At 37.3% G+C, this 18229-nt stretch overlaps 1 protein-coding gene across 1 annotated transcript; it reads left to right on the top strand.

The window, feature by feature from the left end:
• The first annotated feature begins 378 nt into the window (after positions 1 to 378).
• Positions 379 to 15838, top strand: LOC144448093 (uncharacterized). The gene is made up of 6 exons (XM_078138247.1): positions 379 to 508; positions 9476 to 9553; positions 10115 to 10174; positions 10963 to 12558; positions 13213 to 13545; positions 14220 to 15838. Exons 1-6 carry the CDS (start codon positions 379 to 381, stop codon positions 15836 to 15838), a joined length of 3816 nt encoding a protein of 1271 aa, XP_077994373.1.
• Positions 15839 to 18229: the final 2391 nt, after the last annotated feature.

Here is an 18229-nt window from a genome sequence, read left to right as displayed (position 1 = left end):
TCTGATTTGTATTTTCGGTGTGTCATCATACCATGGCATAAAAACTGTCAATGATGTTTATTTAATTGAGAATCAAACATGTATGAAATATGTAGTTTTCTAAATAAAATCTGTGTGTGATAGAACAGCATCTTTTTACTCTCTGTATTACCCTGTGCGAAAACCAAACAGAAAATTGTGGCAACAAATGTAGGTGTTCAACATTGACGTAAAAAAAAAATTCGGATATCTCAAAGAAGCAAAGAAAAAAAAGTTGCCAGCATAGGCGAAGGAGAAAAAAATAATTCTCAGGCAAGCAGGTGGGAAAAAAATAATAACTCTCCACCAATCTTCCAACCCCCCTCCCCTAGGATATCGAATGGCCTACCCCTAATAAACATGAAGAAAGTAGAAACATGTCGATTTGCTGTGGTCACAGCAGAAGAAATTAAAAAGAAAGTGGCGGAGAGAATTCCAGAAAAGACGAAAAATAACACGAGTTCAGCTGTAATACCATTACACAACGTAGGTAAACAACATTCCAAAACAATGTCAGACTACAGATTTTAGTTACAAAGTAGCAATTTTTCTTCCTTATCCGGTCGCCGGAAATTAGATTATTGGTGTTGGTCAACACAGATGTTATGACACTTAGACAACCTTTACGTTGATTTGAGAATATGAGACAGCCAATGTTTTGTCTATGGGTGACTCTTATTGAAAGACAAACATTTCTGCGATGCACGCAGTGGTCAATGATTAGACTATGGGAAGAGGTGTATGAGAAACGCTACGCGGATATTGTCTACGTAATAAATGCCGTCCGGGTAAATATACGCCGACGTAGGACAAAAATAGATACCATCCCCATACGTTATATTGGCATGAGTCTGCGGACAGTATCTAGTACGTGTTTTGTATAACCACCAAGAAGGATCTCCGTATCAAAGAAAGAAAGAAAGAAAGAAAGAAAGAAAGAAAGAGAGAGAGAGAGAGAGAGATAGATAGATAGATAGATAGATAGATAGATAGATAGATAGATAGATAGATCGATAGATCATTATCAACTACAAAAATTGCTGTTTTCCTATATGCGAAATGGCCACAATTGTACATACCCGACAATTGTGACCATTTGGCATATAGGAAACCATATAGTGATTTGTAATTACTCTTTTGTTGATGCTTGTCAGTATGTATGTATGTATTTATTTATTTATTTATTTATTTAATTATTTATTTATTGTTTGTTTGTTTGTTTGTTTGTCTGTTGGTTGTTTGTTTGTTTGTTTGTTTACTTATTCATTTATTTATTTATTTTGTGTTTGTTTGTTTGTTTGTTTGTTAGTGCGTTTGTTTGTGCGTTTGTTTGTTTGTTTGTTTGTTTGTTTGTTTGTTTGTTTGTTTGTTTGTTTGTTTTCGTAAACATAACTAACTGAACCTGAGTGCCCTGTGGTTACAGTTCGACTTCATATATAATCCTAATAGTGATCTTCTGGAGATGTTAAATCTTGTTACAAATCGTACATTTTATGTTCAATGAAAATGTGGTAAGCTAAAAATATACACCAGAGGGCGAAGCACACGTCGGTGAGGATGGAAATAAAGGACAAATTCGTCTAGCAGGCCAGGCTATATGTTCAGATCCCCGGTTCAGATCTAGACTGCGCTCCACATTTATGGGTTAATGTTAAGCGACAGCGCAGCCAACGTTGACTTAGGACAGGAGACCAATCCATTCGGTGATTGAAAGTATATTGTTACAGTACTACGGAGTCTAACAGTCACAGTGCAACAACACAGCAAATGCCTAGTACCTGTCATTCTTAGATAGGGCAGTCTGTGGGAAGCCTGTTTCTTATCTATCAAAAATGTTCTTAGGGAACATAAAATGTGTATGATATGCACAGTCGCTCCGCGATCCCTCGATATTTTAGCTGTAAATAAGTATATCATAGGCGTTATGTGGGAACAAATAAAATTAAAAAAAAACCACAAATTGTATTATTATTAAAACATTCAAAGATAAGGCCAAATAAAAAAGTTGTTTGGTTCCGGTTACCCGACGCCACCTAGTTTTTCACGCTGACTCTAAACTTTTTTTACGTATTCGAGAAAAATAATAATGAAATCGCGAAAATCGTTAAGTCTCGCAAGAAATAGTGGATGCAGAAACTGACATCAACTTAAAAAGACAATATAAAGCTATTCTTTCAATCTGTAATGGTTGTACATCTGATAGGAAGAAATAAACAACACAGAGACCATTTGGAAAATAATGGAAAACCTGAACTAGACACTCACACATGAAAAAAACAGTATAATAAAATAAAAAAGAAGATCTACCTACCCCACCTGTTTTAAAATTGAATGTAATCGGAATCACACAATTTTTCTTTACGCCTTACGTAACGTGGGTTTAATATGTCAAATATACGCAGCCTCATATTCATAATTTAACAGGGTTCGACATAAAGTTCCTGAATCCACTCTACAGTATACCGGTACTATCTGTCCTGGTTGCAATACGGGAAGATCAAGGTCTAAACTGGCAAACTGAGGGTATTTGCTCAGTACACCGCCAGCAAATTTGGATAATTCTTTCAGATCCAATCAGACACTGAAGGAGGACAAGTGATTTGTTCGAAACATGTGTGTTTCTCAATCAAAAATGGAAGAAGAGAACGTGTGTGTGTGTGTGTGTGTGGGAATATTGTTTTTATCGGGAATGTCAAACTTTGTTCACACCCTTGCCGATATAGGCTCTCATCATGAACTACATGTATATGTGCATCGGCAACCACGTGACCATATTGGAAGAATCTATTGTATTGTAGGCATGATGCTCTTTCTAGATACCCTAAAATCCGGATAGAATATTGCTAGCATAAGCACACTACTTTTTGTAGATCCCCCACTATATAGTTTGATGCGTCATCGTTTGACCCAAGACTAAAAATACACATCGTCCATATTGGACAAGAATAGGGATATCTGTGTGTTAATAATTAGTGCTGACGTGGCAATTAAATCATTAACTACAACCCAACTTCAGTATAGACTACCTGTTACTATGAAGTCACGTGATACCTACGTATGATATATAGCATATAATTGGTCTATTACTTAGATCAAATAATAAAGAAAATGAAGGGAAAAAAGAGCAAGAAAGAAAAAGAATGTATGAAAGAAAGAAGACGGACGGAGACAGACAGACAGACAGACAGACAGACAGACAGACAGACAGACAGACAGACAGACAGACAGAGAAAGAAAGAAAGAAAGAAAGAAAGAAAGAAAGAAAGAAAGAAAGAGAGAAAGAAAGAAAGAAAGAAAGAAAGAAAGAAAGAAAGAAAGAAAGAAAGAAAGAAAGAAAGAAAGATTTTCGTCATGTTAGAGGTTTTGGAACCGATTGTCGCATCTCTTGTGAAATATTAACGTTGCAACAGTCAGACCAATATTTGACACAAATCACGTCGATCGCTTAGGACCTTTGACCTCAACAGTTTAAGTTTTGAAACGTTTAATTTTACATAATATTCACCACTATAACTTTCCACTACCCGTTCCCCTCATCAATTTAAGATTTTGAAAAAATCAGGCGTCGATTATTGAATAAATCAGTCGACCCAGTTATTCATAAACATTATCAAATTACAGACCCATTTACTACCGTAGATTAAACTTTGACAGACATTTGTATTTATAGACAAACAATTAATTAATGATAGCTGAAGTGGCAACAAAAACGGGAACCGTTGTCAAGTCCAGAACCAGACGGAATTTATTAAACAATCAACAAGGGGAGATTCCATGATTGGATGGTGTCAGCGTTCTGAGAAATACACGAGAGCACACATAATGTCGAAACGCTAAAACACACATACATGTACATGCATATACGTGCGTACCAGATAGAGAGACAAGCACATACTTGACACAGCTGAGATAGACACATAGACAAACATATACATTACAGATAGTTAGATTCATGAGTCATATTTGGTAATCAAAAAATCAACGACGATAAGGAGAACACTAAAATGACATAAAACAATACTACCCCTATAGTAAAAGGCGAAATAAAGTCCAGTGTATTACGTGCAGTTTGTCACGTTAACATTTGGCTGTGTCCCATACTCCCTTCATCATGCCAGCTTACAAATTAACTTCGACCGATTTAGAAGGTAAACCGTATCTCAAAACGAGGGCATGATAAGGAGTCCGATGACTGTTAACCAACAAAGAGGTTATCCTCGCTATTCGATTTAATGTCACAACCCCTGCTCATAGTTTTTAAATTGGACCATTTATTATAGAGAATTATACATTGCATCAGGTATACACGCGTCAGTTGGAAGAGCAAGATACCGTCAAACGGGATACGTGAAGCTCACCTTCGCACGTGTGATCGTCTGTTGCCTATTACACTGTGCCTTTTTTTGAAGTAGTTGAATAATTTACTGAATCGGATAAAAACGCCAGGAGTTGACTTCTTGATTGGTAAAAATGAATGTCGGAGGTAAGCTTGATTGCTTCTTTCAACGCAGTATTGTTTTTTTGTAGATTTGAAGGGATAAAACTGTGCGACAATAGTCATTACTGTCGCCGGTAGTAGTTGTACGATTCTCCCGTGAGTGCTACCCACCGTGGTTTGACAGGCATTCACTCTCCATGGCAATTCTGCCATCTTTACATACTTTCACATTCGACATGTTGCTTTCTCCTCGCGTGTCGTTGCTATAGAAACTCAATGCGGTTCTGACAGCAGTCCAAATGCCGATAGTTTTGTTGGGAGACTGCGATGACAGTCCTGAACTGAACTTTACAACTCCATTTGTAATTACCAAATTAGAAAAGTTAAAATTAACTTTTCGTGTGAGGCAATATTAAAATAAATGGCGTCAGATATGGACATCTTATGACTCTCCACATCCATATGTTTAACTGACTTTTCAGTAATTAAGTGAAACTTTTTTTTTTATAATTATTAATTCTATACCTTTGAGATTTAAGGGATGGAATAATATATTCATTTTGTGCCGTCATCAAAGGTACTTGAGATGTCGACTAAAAAGTCTGGAATATTGTAACTTGTGCTTTAAATGTTGTAACTATTAAATCTAATTGTCATACACATGGTAGAAACCACAGTGGGGTTTGGCTCTATTAGTTGTAACATTTACACTTGGTATTATCAGGCATACAATAGTCGTGTGTGAGCTTGTTTATAGCGGCCACTTCATTTATCACGAATTGATATCAGCATATAGTATCTGTTGTACTTAGTTCAACGAAAGACTGAAATGTAACTCAAAGTAGAGACGAAATAGAAAAATGACTTGTACACTGAAGAAATGTACAGCATATAGTATGCAAGAATGTACAGTTCATCACCACATATACAACACAACAATACATAACACGATGGAACACAACAAAGCATTATTTATATAAGCAGTCAAAACGCAGCACAACACAACACAACACAACACAACACAACACAACACAACACAGCACAGCACAACACAACACAACACAACACAGCACAGCACAGCACAGCACAGAACAACACAACACAACGCAACACAACACAACACAACACAACACAACACAACATAGCACAACACCACAATACAGCACAACACAACACAACACAACACAACACAACACAACACAACACAGAAAAACAACACAACATAACACAACACAACATAACATAACATAACACAATTTGAAAGAACAAACAATTAAATACATGACATTTACAAAAATCTGGTGACAACGATTCTGTCACGTATACAACATACTAAACTTGATAAATATAGAAATGATATTGGTATATATACAATATCGATTTACACCAAATTTATGTTAAATGAATCTGACTGATCTCCGTGCTGTATCGCATATCATTGTAACACAAGCCATAGGTCGTCCAACGTGGTCAAATCACAGCGACATGTTGACTATATGATGATTAATAGTTATATTTTATTCATACCAGTAATACCAAAATACTTATATCATAATTGCGTAAGTGAGTTCGTGGAGGTTAGGTATCATGGAAAATAAACACATTACCGTGCTGTTGGTGAAATCATAGAGCCTGCAGTGAACCACAGGAACACGTCATTTTGCTTGGATAATGCATTAAAGATATTTGGTACGAATAATCATGCTACGAATGGGAGGATGGATATATGTATTCTTTCACACTCACTAGCTTGATATATCTATGTGTCAAATGGTATTTTATTTATTCATCAACATATTCAAGAGGGCATACGATAATAATGCAATCTCGTAAACCAGAGCTGATATTTCTCCTGCGACATTGCGAAATATCGGTGCGTTTTCGGCGGTGCCGCACAACAGGCTGGCATGATGTAATATTTGATGTTTTCGCCCATAAAAGTAAGATGACGTGTCCCGGTGTCGTGAGGTTTGCGGTCAAACCTGTATGTCAACATAGGTCAGCTGTGGTCGATATTTGTTTACTCTAGTATTAGAATAAAACTAAACACCATGACCTTTCAGTGCGTGTAGTGATTTATAGATATTAAATACCAGCCTTAAAGGGAAACTTCATATAACATTTTATGTGTAGTCCGTAGGCTAGGCTACGGTGGCTTGTTAGTGTCACTGGGTGATTTTGAATTTCTGAAGTTTTAACCAGTGAATTTTTCAGTTGAGTGTTAAAGTCCGAAACTGAAAATGTGGAAAATACAAAATTAAAGAAACAAAGTGAAAATGTCGAAGATTCACAATCCGGTGGTACAGTAAATATTTTCCACCCCTGTGAAACATTTCCACTGCAGTGTAAATAATTTCCACTGCGGCGAAAACTTTTCCACTGCGGTGAAAACTTTTCTTTCGCAGTGTAAATAATTTCCACCATGGTGGATATTATCTTAGGTTGATTTTAAATTTCCGACATTCTCACGTTGTTCTTTATTTTTTGTATTTTCCACATTTTCAGTATTGGACACTCAACTGAAAAATTCACAGGTGAAAATGTCGGAAATTCAAAATCGCCCAATGGCATTAACAAACCACCGTAGTAGGCCCAATAATTCTTGTTTTATTTTATAAACGATTTGTTCACAACGCACTGCATGTATTAGTATTGGTTACAATGACTACCTTTTAAAGATAAATGTACTGACGTCATGGGTTCAGAACTGTGTTGGTACATATCCTGCCAAAATATATCAGGAAATCCGACCATTCTCTTCCACAATACCGTTTACTTCGATCCCTGATAAAAACATCAAGTTTGCAATGGCCTTGCTTGCATTTTAATATCATGTTTCATTTGATTTATTTTGAGAAGTATCACGTTATATCATTTAGCCAATTATGAAGTTCTCCGTATGATAGGAACGTAGACGGCGTGTAAGCCACACACATTGGGTGACAATATCGACCATTTGGATCGAAGCCAACATTCTACAGCTACTAGAACAACCAGGGCAAGGTGATTTACTGAACAAACGAATGAAAAGTATATGATTAAAATTTAAACATTATTTATTGGCCAGATTTACGCATGGGCTTAACAGTGTTTTAAATTCAATGCACTGGATCAACACTGTCGGCCTTCATTTGGTTTATTATATAAACACTGTATTTAAATTTCTAGTAGACTACTTTTATGTAATTGATCCCAGCCTCACAAGGAATAGTGGATGCGGAAACTGACATCAACTGATCACGAGACAATATAAAGCTATTCTTCCAATCTGTAATGGCTGTACATCTGATAGGAAGAAATAAACAACACAGAGACCATTCGGAAAACAATGAAAAACCTGAACTAGACACTCACACATGGGAAAAAAATAAAATAAAATAAAAAATCTACCTACCCAACCTATTTTAAAATTGAATGTAATCGGAACCACACAATTTTTTTCACACCTTATTAGTATATTTTGGGGTAGTATTTTAAAATACTACTCATTTATTTTTCAGTTCACGCCATGTCAAATTGTTTGGACTGATTTTATACAAAACACGAAATCATTTTACTGGGAACTTACACACACCAGTAGTAAGAGCATTGTCCTAAACTACGACCTCTTTTACGGCACCGTCTAATAATAGCCTAATATGCTTTATTTCGCAGTGTCGAGGAAGAAATAACAGCTCTGGTTTGCGAGAATGTAGTAAGGAGTTGACAAATTGAGTAGTATATATATTGATATTTTCATATTAGGCGTAAAAAAAAATAATTTTGTGGTTCCGATTACATTCAATTTTAAAATAGGTGGGGTAGGTAGATTTTTATTTTATTTTTATTATATTTTTTTTCATGTGTCAGTGTCTAGTTCAGGTTTTCCATTGTTTTCCAAATGGTCTCTGTGTTGTTTATTTCTTCCTGTCAGAGATGTACAGCCATTACAGATTGGAAGAACAGTTTTATATTGTCTTTTTAAGTTGATGTCAGTTTCAACACCCACTACTTGCGAGAGTTCACGATTTTCGCGATTTTATTATTATTTTTCTCGAATACGTTAATATAAAGATTAGGATCAGCGTGAAAAACTAGGTGGGGTCGGGTAACCGGAACCAAAACAACTCTTATTTGGCCTTAGTGATGTTATTGTTCCCCTTTATTACTAGATTAAAATCTACAATAAATCCGGAAGATCTGGCCTGAACAGGCTAGACTTTTAGCTATGCGCTCTTTGAAGTCGCTCAACCCGACTACATAATCAAATATGACATTATATCGGTTTCTTTTTGAGTGCGTAAATCAAAATAGTTGACACAAAAGTCATTGTCTGTCATCGTAGAATAACACATTCACCTCTAGGCGGTACTGACCTAAAATCTTTTTCATGTTTACGACTAGACGTTGTTGTTGAAGGCAATGAACTGAAATTTGAAGAAGTCAGTCGTTGTTGTTATTTCGATTTGGGCTTTGCGATCTGTTATATATATATATATATATATATATATATATATATATATATATATATATATATATATATATATATATACATGTGTGTATATATATATATATATGTGTGTGTATAACACACACACACACACATACACATACACACACACACACACACACACACACACACACACACACACACACACACACACACATATATATATATATATATATATATATATATATATATATATATATATATATATATATATATATATATATATATATATATAATATCCCATTGTGGTTAATATATATTTCATTATCATTTCTTTATAATACTGGTAAAGTTGTAAATACGGTGTTTGATTTTCAGTTTGTCATCTCTCTCTATCTAAGCTATTACATCTTGTATAGTGAGTCTCTCAGTATCGACCGACATCACTCAGATACGGGCATCGATTCTATTATAAACTAACCGTTCCCACATGTATCAGTAAATAGAAATGTAACAGCAGCAGCAACAACAACAACTTGTAATTACCGTTACTTTAACTCCTCCTATGTCACTTCTTGTTCATTTGACAGGTACTGGTAATGCTATACTTTTTGGTCTTCAATTAGCAACATTTGCATACGGTTATTATTATATATATTTACCCAGAGGTAAGTTGTAAAGTCAGATATATGTCATGACGTCATCTTTCACTATTCCTCTGACGTAAACCAACGATATTGTCAAAATGTGAAAATGTGATGAAATATTATACCCCAGGAGAGTAAAACTACAAAATATGATTTTAATCCGTATAATTTCATATTCTTGTTTTTGGAAGAAGATGGACATTTTGCGGGTTTATTTTGTTCTTAGATCGTGTTCTACTTACTTTTTTACTATGTTTTTTCCATTCCACAAATGTGTTCAGTGAGACAAAACTAAGCCAGTGACTAAAAGCGGATGTACCTTTTTAACCCCGGATCTTTTTCCACTTCAGTTCGTCGACCATTATTTGTCGAAAACATCACTGAAAATAAATAATCGTATATCACTGTGTTATCACTGGCATATGATATCCTTCACACAGTAAGGTCAAATGAGGTCAGTGGGGTCATAAGAGGTCATTCATTCAGCTTATTGGGCATCACAAAGGGTCAATGCCATCATTTATATCGTATTTGAATGACAAATACTATGTTGTAATTTTGTTTTTATTTTATTTTTTGAAGAGGAAAATAAGAAAAAGAAAGAACTTGAAGATAAAGAGGATTCCGAACGAGAACCTGGAGGTAGGTTTGAGTCACGTGAAAGACATGCACCTATGAACCCAAGCATTGCAGTAAATGATTTCATGTTGTAACTGCAGTATGTAATTTTCGCATTACAGTATCTCATCACATCAGTAAGTCATAATGTAATGACATTCTCGACCGGCGTACGGCATCCAAGCATTGCGGTATTTCATGTTGTAACCACAGTATGTCATTTTCGCATTGCATAGGCGAACATTGGCAGACATTCTACGCTATATATTAATACTTACCCAACAGTTTGCTGATTAGGTTTTATGTACGTCAGCCAAGATTTGATAACATATTCTGTATTATATCAACCGTTGCATATCTGAAGAATTCCCTTGGCCAACTGGTACCGTAGATGCAGCATCACTAGACCAAACGAAAACCGCAAGAGATTTACCAGCAAGCTAGTGTTATTCTACATCTGTATACGTTATTTCCAGTCCTTACAATCAAACTAAATAGCCCTGTCCTCATCTGAAATTTTGAATTGGTTCAAAATTGAATCGAAGTCAATTGAAGCCAACATGTACTAAAACCAATTTGAATTGCAGAATCAACTGTTGAAACCCACATCGAGGGTTGGATGGGGTGGTTTCGAACCGATTCAAAAGCAAAAGTATTAAAATAGATTCAAATCCACCCTCGTTTTTGTGTGGGGACAGAAACCAGTTTCAAACTAATTTTACTGAATCAATTCAGCTTGAATCAGTTTCGCATCGATTCAGATAGGTACAGGGCTATTGTTCTTTATGGTAATACAATTTTCTTCTCTACAGACACTGAATCACTGTGTGGCAAAACTGAGGAAGAACTATTCAGCGCAGTCCAGTCTGGTAACAGAGCTGCAGCACTACAATATGTCCCTATAGCTAACCTTACTGCAACATCTAAAGGGTTTACCTATCTCCATGCTGCAGCCTATCACAACGTACCAGAATTCGTGTACACCATACAAACATACACAGACTTTGATAATATCGTTGATCGGAGAGTAAGTAAAGATGGACGTGATTTTCGCGGCTGCACAGCGATGGAAATTGCAGAGAAGCTTCATAATAAGAGGGTCATAGATGCAATTAAACAGGCTTCTGCACTGGAGGATGGTCTGACCAGGCTTCATAGAGCAGCCAGGGAAGGCGATACTGAAACAGTGAAGAAACTAGCTACAGAAGGTGCCTCCATGGATCGGAAGAGCAAATATGGAATAAGCCCGTTATTTTTGGCTTGCAAAGCTGCAAGGATGGAAACTGCAAAGACTATGATTGAGATGGGAGCTGATTTGAATGTGAAAAATAGAATAGAGGATTCATTGCTCCACGCAGCTGCATCATCTAGAAGTCCAGACATGGTTGAGTTACTTATTAAACATGACAAAGACATTGATGTCAACGTCCCAAATCGAAATCTTGAAACCCCAATTTACAAGGCTGCCTTCTATGGGTGGAGTGAGGTTGCGGAAACACTGGTGAAATGTGGCGCATCTGTACACACTTCAGACAAATTTGGGGGCACTCCTTTACATGTGACATCATTGCAAGGACATGCACACTTCGCAGAACTGTTGTTAGACAACGGAGCTGATATTACAGCAACTGATAACGAAGAGCGAGTTGCTCTGCACTGTGCTTCCAGTCGTGGCCACTTTGCTGTTGCTGACTTGTTGGTGGAAAATGGTGCAAATCTTGATGCCAAAGACAAAAAGGGGTGGACGCCGTTACACCTTTCCTCCCAAAATGGCCATACCAAAGTTGTACTCCTACTACTTAACAAAGGAGCATTAGTTGACGAGAAAGATAACGAGGGTTGGACTCCCCTGTTACACGCATCTCAATATGGCCATCCTAACGTAGTGGATGCATTGATACGAAATGGTGCATCTGTCAGTGCAACAACAAACCAAGGCTTCTCTGCACTTCACCTTGCTGCTGATCGTCGTCATCTCTTTGTTGTGAAGACATTGATAGAGAAGGGTGCTGATGTCAACACTGGTGATGAAGAAGACTGGAACCCTCTCCACTTTGCTTCACAGAATGGTCACTGCAATGTAGTTCAGGTTCTATTAGAGAAGGGTGCTGACATGGAGGCTGTCACCGCTGATGATGGTCACACTGCCCTGCACAACGCTGCTAGTGAAGGGCATCTTGAGATTGTGAAGACGTTAATTGAGAATGGTGCGAATGTGAACTCCAGAGATGCAGATGATTGGACCCCTCTCTTTAGTGCAGCTGAGAACGGACACGCAGATATAGTAGAGTATCTGATTAGTCAAGGTGCAGATGTCACGTTGAGAGATGAAGATGGTACGACACCAGCCATTCTAGCACATCAAGGTGGTTTTGTAGAACTATCAGAGTACTTGGAAAAGAAAGTTGGTAAGTGACTGTGCCAATTGCGATTCCATTATAAAGTTGTACTTAGGCTTGTAAACACTCCAAATGATTTATAATACTGATAACAGTCCGATAGAGCACTATTAACAGCAGTCATTCACCAAAACACATGATGAATTTTTTATTGAGCAAATGAACGTCGAATCAAGCATTAGCCAATGATGATATATCCATCAGGCCTACTTGAACGAAAATCAGTACAGATATGACAATCTTTACAGTTTAGAATTCCTAACAGTTACATTAGTGAACCAATTGTACAGGTACAATATTGTTTTAGCCAACTTAGAAAACCTATTATAGAAACTCCAACTAGATCAGTACAAAGTACAATTGCCAACCAATAGTATTTTGAAACCATACTCGATATTCTTAGTATATTGAAAGCTGGAAAACTGAGTGGTGCATAAACTTTAAATATACATAAAATAGAACGAATTAGTAAACAGATTATGGATAGTCCCTGCAAGTCTGAAACGGATTGACACTGTGACTAAAACAAAGTGTAGTTTGTAACTCAATCTCATTTGATATCAGTCAAAAAGGCAAACAAATGAAGAGCAGACAAGCCTGATATCGAACGTGAATCTTCTTGTCACTACAGCTGGTACAAAACTATCATGTCTGTTTTTACAGCTGACACTGGAACAGTGGTCAGTGCGCATGGCGAGGAGAGACAACTGACAGAGAGTGTAACAACATCAACGATGGATCTGAAGGACGAACCCCCACATGAGGATGTCGTAGTGATGAGACGTAACAAACCAAGGGCTGACAAAGACACACCTAAAAGACTATCACTGCTATTGGACAGAACACCCAGTCAGGAGAATCTCTCTGAACAGGGTGATGGTACTGAAAGAAAGGCTCAACTGGGTGAATCTCCACTAGCGAGAAGTGACATCAGTGCTTCTAAACAAACAGATAATGAGGATGAAGGCATCAGCGTTGATTCTAACAGTAAAAGGGGTCAGTCAACTGTTTTAGTGTGTTGTGTGTATGTAATTTGGAAGGCAATTTGATTTTGGGAGTGCTGCAAATGTGATGACACTCATATACTGCAGTTAAAGCATCATATTCATTTAGACAATTGTCTGTATTGGCGAGCATATCTGATTACTATAATTGTGTCTCTAATTCAAAGGTCAATGACCTTAGAGGTTCATCATATATTTATATCTTGTTATCCTCATCTGGAAATTCAAATTGGTTCTAAATCGATTCGAAGTGGGCTTTTTCTATCCACTCAAAAACCATTGCTCAGTTTTCTGCTGGTGGGGACAAAAACCGGTTTCGAATGAATCATTTCAGTTTGACTTGGTTGCAAATGGGGGTGGGGGGGGGGTGGAGTAATACCATATTGACAATTTATACTTCGAGGTAAGGTGGCTAGAATCCTAAATAAATCATTCTTATCTCGTCAATAATGTGCGTATGATATGGTATCAGGAGTTCATGATGTAAGGATCAAAGAAACTGAGTTAATTGAAACCACAAAACTTTGACATACATGTATCTAGATGAACTATCTTACTTAGAACCGAGGTGAATGTTTTTTCTAGATAAGGTATTAAAAATACTTCAAGCTTATATTTGTGGATTTAATTTACTTAGTAGATTTTTATTTATTTTTCTGATTCCAGACACAAGTCAAGATATTGATACAGAAACACAACTATTTTCTTTAATCAAGAAAGGTGACATAACTTCAGCTATGGAATTGGCCAAGACTGCCGACCTCAATGCCTTGCAAGATGGCCATAGTTTCCTCCATGCATCAGCCCACTATGACAGACCAGCCTTTGTGAAAATTCTTCAAGTTTATACAGACTTTGCTGAGCTGAACAATATGCCAGTTGATGCCGATGCACAGAAGTTCCCTAACAAAACAGCCACGGACATTGCAAATGAGCTGAAACATACTGGTGTGCTTGATGCAATCAAGTCTGCTACACACACCGAGTCTAAGATGAATGATCTTCATAAATCAGCTAGAGAGGGTGATACGCAGACCGTGACCGATCTATTTCAAGCTGGTGCTGATGTCAACTCAACTGCAACTAACAGTGTCACTCCTCTATACATGGCCGTTAGTGCTGGAAAGCTTGGAACAGCTAAGCTGTTGATTGAGTATGGAGCCTACACAACATTGAGAGATGTGTATGGTGATACACTGTTACATCGAGCTGTTATGTATGGCCATTCTGATATGGTTGACTTTCTAACCCATGGACACACTGGAGCTGAAGTCGATGTGAATGCAGGTAACGATAAAGGAGAAACACCACTACATAAGGCTACTATCTTTGGTTGGGAACTGGTTGCATCTGCACTAATCAAGAAAGGTGCCTCTGTACATGCTAGTGATCAAGCAGGAAGTACACCACTTCACGTCTGTGCCCTGTATGGTCATCCTACCCTGGCTGAAACTCTCATTGACAATGGTTGCATGATTAATGCTACTGACAAAGAGGTATTTACACCTCTCCACTGCGCATCAAGTACTGGACATCTTGGAGTTGTGGATGTGTTGCTAAGAAGCAAAGCAGATGTGAATGTCAAGGATGGCAAGAAGTGGACACCTCTACACTATGGTGCTCAGAATGGCCACACCAATATCGTGGATCTGCTCCTAAGTGAAGGTGCTGAAGTCGATGCCAAAGATGATGACGGTTGGACTCCTCTCCTGTGTGCATCACAAAGTGGGCATCCAGACATCATTGATCTACTCATCAGCAAGAATGCAGATATTACCGTGACAACCAGAGAGAAGTTCACAGCAGCTCATCTTGCAGCAGACCGAAAGCATCTGTCAGTGATGCAGACTCTTGCAAAGAAGGGCATTGACCTGAATACTGGAGATGAGGAAAACTGGCGACCAATCCACTTTGCAGCACAGAATGGACATCTTCCAATTGTCAAGTTCCTTGCTGAAAGTGGGGCAGACCTGACAGCAACTACGACTGAGAAGAGCACAGCACTCCATGGTGCTGCCGCTGAGGGCCATGGTGAAGTTGTCAACTTTCTCCTTGATAGTGGTCTAGATGTGGATATGAGAGATGGTGAAAAGTGGACTGCACTCCACTATGCTTCCGACAATGGTCACATGGATATAGTGAAACTGTTAGTATCAAGAGATGCCAATGTAAATGTTGAAGATGATGATGAAAACACTCCACAGGTCCTTGCTGAGAAAGGAAAACACGAAGAAATTGCCAAGTATCTACAATCTACAAGAGAAGAGTTTATCATAATAGAATAACATAATACTGTCTGAAATCATATCATGGATACAGACAGACTTTGAAAAAGGGTTATGTCACTCTCACACTGACCAACACGTTTATCATGTATTACTGCATTTCATGTCCGAGACACTTTGAGATCTTAGTTAGACCTGAAGTCCTTTACAATTATTACCCCTGGCACCTCAACTAGCATACAATTCATTGCAGCCTCTATAAGTGTAGAGGATTAATGCATTCACATTTCTACCTCTACCCTACCAGGTCCCCAATTATACAACTGGGTTGACTAAGACACAATTGTGGTTCAAATCTTGCCCAAGACTTTAGCCATTCAGAAACAATGGCAGAGATGAGGCTCGAACCTGCAACATGTCAACACTTCTAGCTTATAATAAAACAAATCTTTGAGAAGTTGGAGTATGATTAAATGTCATTTGAATACTTGAAGTACAGATGTGATAAATTAATATAAAATACCGCCAATGGCGTTGTAGCACAACTGTAGTTTTTAAAAATGTTTATCCATATGCTAGTCTATGCTAACAATAGGTGTTTATTTGCTGAATAACTATCCAGATGCCTATCCAACCATGTTGCTATCTTTACGATAAATGCTATCATTTGGCTGTTGCCATGGGCGTGGTCATGTTGTTAGATATATTTGCATACATTTGTGTATGTTTTTGTTCACTTGTGTATGAATTCCTGATATTGTCTTTGCAATATACGTGATCATTTGGCTGTTGCTATGGGCGTGGTCTTGTTGCTAGGAAAATTTAAATACATTTTTTGAATGTTTATTCAATTGTCTATTAAACCCTGTTGTTATCTTTGTGAAATACACCACCGTTTGGCTGTTGCTATGGGCGTGGTCATGGTTACTAGGGTATTTGCATACATTTTTTGAATGTTTATTCATCTGTCTTTCTATTCCTGTTGTTATCTTTGCAATATACGTGATTATTTGGCTGTTGTTATGGGCGTGGTCTTGTTGCTATGCAAATTTACATACATTTTTTGGATGTTTATTCAATTATCTATTAAACCCTATTGTTATCTTTGTGAAATACACCACCGTTTGGCTGTTGCTATGGGCGTGGTCATGGTTGCTAGGGTATTTGCATACATTTTTTGAATGTTTACTCACTTGCTTACCAGATGATGTTGTTATTTGACCAAAATATACTGTCATTTGGTTGTTGCTAAAGGGTGTGGTCATGGTTGCTAGGGCCAATTTTGTCAAAATGTTTTTAAGAAAATCTGCAGAATAACAGTTTCAGAAACATCTTGCCAAGTTTCAGACTAATTGACCAAGTACTTTTTGAGATATAAGTTTTTGACCAAAAATGAACATTTTTACACCTAATTTGCATATCACTCATGGAATCATGGTATGCTTAATATTTCTTCGTCCATACATCCCTAGATACATTCCCATTAAATTTCAGCCCAATCTGCTCAGTAGTTTTAGAATTATAGATTTTTAACCAAAAAGACACATTTTTAGCCCTAATTTGCATATCACTGATGGAATCATCCCGTCATGAACAAATCTTACTTTACACCACCTTAAGAATGTTCCCACCAAATTTCGCACCAATCTGCCCAGTAGTTTCTGAGTTTAAGTTTTTTGACCAAAAATCACATTTTTTGACCCAAATCACACACCTGTGATGCGATCATTTTGATTTGAACAATTTCCCAACTAGACACCCAAAGTAATGGACCCACCAAATATCGTGGCAATCGGTTCAGCGGTTTTTGACTTTAAGTTGTTTACACACACACACACACACACACATCCACACACACAGACAGACAGACGCCGGGCGATCCCTATAGCACTACTGAACAAGTTCAGTTGTGCTAATAACCTATTTATTTCAGACATCTATTTTTCAGAGTATATCCAATATAGATGCATAGGTAATATATGACACTAAGTTTGAAGCATTACAAAGTGTATTTCATTGATTTTGAACTTAAGTTCAACATGTTTGTGATCCTCTTTTATTCTGTGACATGTGGGGGCGCTGTTCTGAAGTGGTCCAGGACTTTAATTTTTAATTTCTGACAACTGTTTCAAGATTTCATTGACAAACCTACTGACACTGAGTGATAGGTACAGGTTAGAGGCGATATTTTGAAATAACTTTCCAAAAGATTTTTTGTGTGTGAAAGTGTCAATAAATGCAAAAACCTGAGTTGATGGTCAGACCTGCAGAGGAAGAATTATGATTTGTTATTTCTGTGTATGATGATGGCTTTGAGCTTTGTGCAGCTAGTCATTTTTCTTGGCGGAGATTAATTAACATAATTCTTTGTCTTCTATTTTTGTTGACCTATTGACACTAAGGATATACAATAATATAAAGAAATTGAGAAGCTCCCTAACTTTGTACTGA

The sequence above is a fragment of the Glandiceps talaboti genome, chromosome 17 (genome assembly GCF_964340395.1).
Source record: "Glandiceps talaboti chromosome 17, keGlaTala1.1, whole genome shotgun sequence".
Lineage (NCBI taxonomy): Eukaryota > Metazoa > Hemichordata > Enteropneusta > Spengelidae > Glandiceps > Glandiceps talaboti.
This window is presented reverse-complemented; position numbering and strand designations above follow the sequence as displayed.

Coding starts and splice junctions, on each gene's coding strand:
- LOC144448093 (XM_078138247.1), top strand. CDS start 379: ATGAAGAAAGTAGAAACATGTCGATTTGCTGTGGTCACAGCAGAAGAA. Junction 509..9,475: donor AATACCATTACACAACGTAG/GTAAACAACATT, acceptor TTCATTTGACAG/GTACTGGTAATGCTATACTT. Junction 12,559..13,212: donor GTACTTGGAAAAGAAAGTTG/GTAAGTGACTGT, acceptor CTGTTTTTACAG/CTGACACTGGAACAGTGGTC.